Consider the following 7266-nt stretch of genomic DNA (forward strand, 5'->3'; position numbering starts at 1 on the left):
ACAGTAAATAGTAAAGATGTAAATAAATAATGCCCGATGGAAAGAGAGACGAAAAGAAAAAAAGAATGTGGAGGAGAAAGAAAAAGGTAGAATGTGTGTGTGTGTGTGTGTGTGTGTGTGTGTGTGTGTGTGTGTGTGTGTGTGTGTGTGTGAGAGAGAGAGAGAGAGAGAGATGGGGTGAAGAAAGAAAGAGAGAGAGAGAGAGGGGGGTAGAAAATAGGGCGAAATATAAATAATGTGAGCGAAAAGGAAATAATGTGTAATGAAAGAGAGGGGGAAGGGTGCCCTGAGAGTGGCCGTGTCAGTATATTCAGTCTCAGCCTCGGCCAGCAGGCCCGCTTCTCGGACGCCCCTCCTACATGCACACAGTGTGCAGTATACGATACAAATCTGAGTAACGACACGAACAACATCAACAAGGCAATTTTTAAAAAAAAGTATCAACATAGGCTGGATAGAAAAGTAATAATAAAGAAAGAAGAACTTGTTTATAATTTGATGACCTTTATTTGTGATGACGGACAAAACGGCGACAACCATCTATAAAAACGGCTTTCTATTTAGTTTTTTGTTTGTTTTTTTGTTTTTTTACAATTGGAGGATTCTAATAATTACAGAGTAAAAAAGTAGTAAAAGATATACCGATTTAAATTCGGCCGATGACACGAAATGAAAGAGAAAGCAAGCGCGCAAGGGAGAAATATAGATAGACAGAGAGAGAGAGAGGGGGGAGAGGAGGAGTAGACAGAGATATATATATATATATATATATATATATATATATATATATATATATAGAGAGAGAGAGAGAGAGAGAGAGAGAGAGAGAGAGAGAGAGAAACAGTAAATAAGAGAAGTTTCACGCATTCAGGTTGCTTCTGTATTTCAATTGATAAATCGTTTGTCCAATGTCTAGTAAACATTTTAGTTTACAGCTAGTTAACAGCATTATAAAAAAACTTATTAAAAAAAAACGCAAAAATTGAATCAGTATGTAACTTCTAAATGAACAAAAAAATCACGAAACACAAAAGACAAGCCGGGTTTTTTTATTATTATTATTATTATTATTATTATTATCGCGCTGTTATTATGCAATTGATTTATTATATCTTCTTACAAAAAAACCGTGACTTATCAAACCTGATGGGAAAACTATGTAACTTGTACAACATGTACAGAACCCACTGATAAGAAGGGGGAAATATAATACAACCGCCGAACAAAAGGAAAGGAGTTGTTAATCTTATCATTCGTATCCTCTCCATGAGTTCATAAAGACTGTTGAAATTCGTCGAGTTGAATATCAGTCCTATGTCATTGGATTTTGATATTGGAGAAATTTTTTCGAAAGGGGACACATTTACAGCAAGAACTCGTCTAGCTTCAACAACCACAGTACAGAATTATCCTTTCTCCTCCTCCCTCTCTCACTTTCTCTCTCTCTCTCTCTTTCTCTCTCTCTCTATATATATATTGAAAACCAAGCGAAAGGCCAATGAACAAAGTTTCTTTCCTAAAAGATCCAATCTGTTGAACAAAATACAACGACATCGCTTCCCAACAAGCTACAAGATAGTCGTCTTCAAGTCTAATGTAAACAAATACATAGTAGGCCGGCTTCTTCGATAATCAAGTCCGCTTAAGTATTCTACTGCCCTTCTGACCCTTGCAATTACCATTCAATCCAAAATACCTTAAATTCTTATCCCCGAGTCGACCCCTGACCTTGATAAGCGTCGACCAATTAGGATTTTTTTAATTAAATATTATTACTATTATTGTAACAAAAATATGGAATATTTTCCTTTCTTGTAAGAATTAAAACGCACTACGAAATAAATTGTAAAAAAATGTATCAAAGATAAAAATACGAGTTTTAAAATACCTTTAGTTAAATGAATATCGTGTGAAACGACTATGTAATATTAATTGTACGGACTTTTAAAGGAAACATCAAACACAGGTGCGTATAATCGATCGGGCTAATTCATTTTTCGTGTTTAGTAACTTGTAACAAAGACAGCCAGTTATACACCCACGTACGTATTTACGAAACCATTCATTTTTTCGTCGTCGTCTTTTATATGATAAAAATAATACGTTTATAACACCTGGAACTAATTCTACTGCACAAAAAAAACAAAAGACAAAACGGCATTATGACTACAACAACAACAACAACAACAAACACTTTCTCCGGCGATAACAACTACAGAACGAGCAGTACAACAACCACTCAGAGTGGTTTAAATTATCATGTAAATACTAATCCTTGTTCGACGGCTTCTGTTGCACCTATGAATTTCCCAGGCGTCCTAGAATCCAAACCGGACGAATCCGATAATAAAACGGACGCTTCTTTCAGCCCTCTACCTGCATGGCTGCGTTTCTACGTATATGGACTTCACGGCGTGTTCGATGAGGTCGTCTTCACGGCACTCTACGATCTGTACCACGCCGACAAGGGCAATCGCCAACTCCTCGGATATTCTACTTTGTTCTCTTTCTTCATGTACGCCAGCTGCAGTTACTTCGTCGAACGGCTCTACATTCGACTGTATTATAAACACGGAGTACCTGTCTACGTACGGATTCCTATCTACCTTGCGGTGTTATATGCTTGGGAACTGACTAGTGGCTTACTCTTGCGACAGCTTGGGGCTTGCTCGTGGGATTATTCGCATTATGACTATAACTTCATGGGACTTATAACGCTGGAATATGCGCCGGCCTGGTGTATACTGTGTATAATTCAGGACCTCCTTTCGGATTTCTTGCTTGCGCTTCGATTTGTAAAAAAGACAAAAACGAAACTGGAATAAAAAAAAAAAAAAAAACAATAATAATAGGTTTTGGTGCGACGCTAATATAAACTTTTTTTACCCTATAGCGCAAGACATAATGCTATTTGTTGACTGTATCGTTTACGATTAGTACTTTTCATGTTTTTTTTTTTGTTGTTTTCTATTCATTCATTCATTTTTTACTTTCTTTGGGTGTCCTTTAGAGTACTAAAAAAGTCTTTAAAAGTTGTTGCTTGTCTATCGGCTTCCCACAAGGTTTAAGTTAGACACATCGCTGTGGAAACTCAACTTCCTGAAAAGAGGGTGAGAATTATGCCAATTTTTTTTTTTTTAGGGTAACAAATTGTCAAAGGTTAGGGCTATCAAGGGAGATAACTTATCTTTTATATATACATATTTTCAATAATTGATTTTAACAAAGGTCTTTTAAATATTAACGGATAGTAAAACAACAATTTTTAGCTGTTAAAAAAGGCAATGATACAACATTTTTTTTAATTAAGAAACAATGAAGTATATTTTAATGTTGAAATCAATGAAACAGCAACTTTTACATATTAAGAAACTATGACACATTTTTTAATGTTGACAAACAATGAAACAACAATTTTAATGCTGAAAAACATCATTTTTATATTAAAATAAGACTGAAACAACATGCTTTAACGATGTAACATTTTTGATATTAAAAAACAATAGAACAACATTTTTTAATGTTAAGAAAAAATGAAATATTTTTAATGTTAACAAATAATAAAACATCATTTTTATGTTAAAGACACTGAAAGAACATTCTTTCAAAAGTTTAAAAACAAAACATTTTACTGTTAAAAATAAACAACAATTTTTAATTTGTTAATAACAATGAAGCAACATTTTTTTAAAGTTAAAAAACAATTAAATATCAACATTTTTATGCTAAGAAAGAATGAAACGTTTGTAAATGTTAAAATACAATGAAGCAACAAAACAATTAAATGCTTAGAAATAGTAAAATATAAAAAATAAAATTAAATATTAAAGAAAAACAGTAACACCGAAACGATATTAATGGAAGAAAAAAAACGAAACAATATTATAGGGTCAGAAGTATTGGATTTGAGTTAAATACTAGTTGGCATTTTTAGTTTAAGGTGGTAACTTATTTTAAACTATTTTCAGGTTTGTTTTTTACCATATGATTTTAACAAATAAGTTTTTATGTTAAGAAATAATAAAACAAAAAAAAATTAAATCTTAAAAATCAATAAAACTGAAACAATATTAATGAACAATAAATTTCTAAAATCTTTAATTTCGGCTTATTTTATCCTTATGTCCTCACATTCATTGAGCGATGTTTCTGACAGGGGGGTAGAATTGCTGTTTCTGGGACAAAATATTTTCCATCTAACACTTATTGTTAGCAAGTTTTTGACTTTGGTGTAGTATTTTTTATTTAGCTTTTTACATCAAGAGGCTTCATGCCTTATCTAAGTATTTCAATGGCGAATGATCTGAAGAACTGCAGACACTTGTGCCCCCACGACGCAGACACCCTCGACAAACACGACAGGAAGCTAAATCCCACCCCCACACAGTAGAGATCCTTAGATGTAAAAGATCTTTCTACTCCAGTAATTTCTTCCCCAGAACCGCTAGACTCTGGAATTCAATTCGAGGATCCTGCTTCCCTAACTGTACTGACATGCAGAAGTTCAAGTGCAACGTGAACCGACATCTTGCTGTTCAAATCCCTACATAGTACCCCAGTAGTTGCTGATCCTGATAGTAGCCCCCTACACCAAAGTGGCAATGTGCCTTGTTTGGGGTGAAAATGTAATAAAAAAATAAATAAATAAAAAAATAAAAAATCTGGAGCGATTTCCATTTTATATAAAGTTGCATCTCGTTATGTTTCCTTTTAAACTGGAAAACACAACTAAAATGTTACCATAATATTTTCTTTCTGAAAAGATTGAATGAAACAATTAAATACGGTCTACAATAAATTTCTTAGTGATATGAGAACGTTATACGTGTGACACGTTTTTTTTTATGAATTAATAAACAAGATTAACTTCCAATAGCCAATGAAATTGCTTTTTAGAGTTGTTTTTCTTCTTTTTTTTTTTTTACTTCTTCCAATGGACGAGTTGTTTTCTTTTAATTAGACAATATAACGGGGTTTTTTTTCACTTTCTCTTTTAAAAGCAAATTAAAAGAATTTGTTGGTTTTGTAAATAAAAATCAATTGCCGAAAAAAATATTATTTTACAATCAGTGTTGAAAAAAAAATTCAAAAAATAAGTTGATATGAGAATTGTCTACTGTAAAGTAAAAATAAAAAATGGCTGAACACTTCAGAGGCGAAAGATTGAGACGACGACACCTGAATGGGTTGGTAAAATCATTGTGTACACTAATAATTAATAACATTTCTTTTTAAATTTCATCAGTATAAAGTGTTGTTTTGTTTAAGATTCATTAATTCTCTCTCTTACAGACGGGATACTGCTAATCTCAGTTTTGTTTTTCTATAAATACTATTATGTCATGTATTCTTCGAAATTTTCTAATATATTTACCGAAATTAAACTGCGGCACTAACCCTAAAGCGAGTTGAATCGGTTTCCTCCGAAAAGTTTCATGGGAGTATGAAATTCATAAGCGGTCTTCAGTCGCATGTATATCCCCGTCAGGGGAGATGATGTTAGGTTTTTACAATTCTTGTAAGAAGGTGTTGACGTCCCCCTACATACAGCGCCTGGTATTCTCAAATTGGTCACTCATTTGGTATTGGCCGGGCTGAACGTTGCTTAACTTCGATGATTTAGTGATAACCTTATATGCTTCCTTTGTTACAGCTCGTTTGACTCGTGTATCTGGTGGTATTTATCAGTTCGCTGTTTTGATAATTTATTGTAATGCAGTTTTCTATTCCATTTAAATTAAGTGGCTTCATGCCTTGTCTAGAGTGATTTTCATAAAAGAAAAAAAACAAGAAATAATAAGTCATTTTGTGAAGAAACATCGGTAACATGTGTAACTCTAAAAACGTTACATATAACTTAGGAAAGGCCAATCCTGACATTTATTTCCTTTTGTAATTACTATTATAACCGTCATTTGGGAGGAGGGGTCGAAAAAACTAACTGAAATCGTTACATTTATTTCTTAGTCATGACATTGCATTTTAGAAATAACTGAAATTGTTACATTTATTTCTTAGTCGTTACACTTCATTTGAAAAATAACTGAAATCGTTACATTTCTTTTCTAGTCGTTACACTGCATTTTAAAAATAATTGAAATCGTTACATTGATTTTCTAGTCGTTACATTGCATTTTAGAAATTAATGAATCCATTACATTTATTTCCTAATCGTTACATTGCATTTTAGAAATAACCGAAATTGTTACATTAATTTCTTCGCCAATCCAATTACATTTGTAAAAAGTGTAACTGTAATAGCTGTTACATTTTTTTAGAAAAATAAGTAAAATGTTCACATTTAATTTATTAGTGTTTTATTTTGTAAAATTATTAACTGAAATCTTTGCATTTCATTTTTTTTATTATTGAAATAGTCGAAATAGTCTTGCTGTTACAGTTTCTTTTGTGAAATGAATTAAAATGAAAAAAAATTGAAATAGAGTTGGAAGTGAACCTTGGGTTTACTTTCGGACCCCTCGTGACTCTCCCACGTCTCTTATTCTATTCTTTAGTTCTCGCGTTCTATGAACCATGTTTTTAATAAAAGGCGGGAAAATTGCTGCTTTGGAAGTGACGAAGAAAGCGAATTCCAAACGAGGCAAAGAAAGAAAAATGATAAACAATTAGAGCCATTTGCTTTTTAGCGTTCGTCAGCACAAACTGAAACCGTTTTGATTTAAAAAAAAAATAAATAAATGTAATGTCTATGAGAGTATTAAGTGGACATTGGGTTTACTTTCTCATAACTCTCACTTTCCTTATTTTGTTCTTTAGTCCTCACATTCATTGAGTGATGTTTCTGACAAGGAAGTGGGGGAGAATTGCTGTTTTCTGAAACAAAATCTATTTCATCAAATACTTATTGTTAACAAGTTTTTGACTTTGACGTAGTATTTTTTATTTAGCTTCTTACATCAAGAGGCTTCATGCCTTATCTGGAGCGATTTCCATTTTATATAAAGTTGCATCTCGTTATGTTTCCTTTTAAACTGGAAAACATAACTGAAATGCTTACATAATATCTCCTTTTTTGAAAAAATTGAATGAAACAATTAAATTCTGTTGCTAGGATCAAATGAATCTCATGGTTGACATTCAAGGGGGTTGGTTTAATCATTATACTTCCGGTTTTTAAAAACCCGAGTCGGGTTCAAAACGGAGATAAGGTCTCGATTTTTTTTTTTTTTTTTTTACGTGAATGTTAAGAGATCTTTCCCCGCGATAAATCACGTATTACTTAAGAGAACCGACGCTACCCACCAC

General features: G+C 32.7%; 1 protein-coding gene across 1 annotated transcript; it reads left to right on the forward strand.

The window, feature by feature from the left end:
- The first annotated feature begins 794 nt into the window (after positions 1-794).
- On the forward strand, positions 795-5273 carry LOC145277667 (transmembrane protein 229A-like). The gene has a single exon (XM_080129331.1). It carries the CDS (start codon positions 2163-2165, stop codon positions 2823-2825), a length of 663 nt encoding a protein of 220 aa, XP_079985457.1. The 5' UTR covers positions 795-2162; the 3' UTR covers positions 2826-5273.
- Positions 5274-7266: the final 1993 nt, after the last annotated feature.

The sequence above is a fragment of the Euprymna scolopes genome, chromosome 6, assembly GCF_053919585.1.
Source record: "Euprymna scolopes isolate OS-2025 chromosome 6, ASM5391958v1, whole genome shotgun sequence".
NCBI lineage: Eukaryota > Metazoa > Mollusca > Cephalopoda > Sepiida > Sepiolidae > Euprymna > Euprymna scolopes.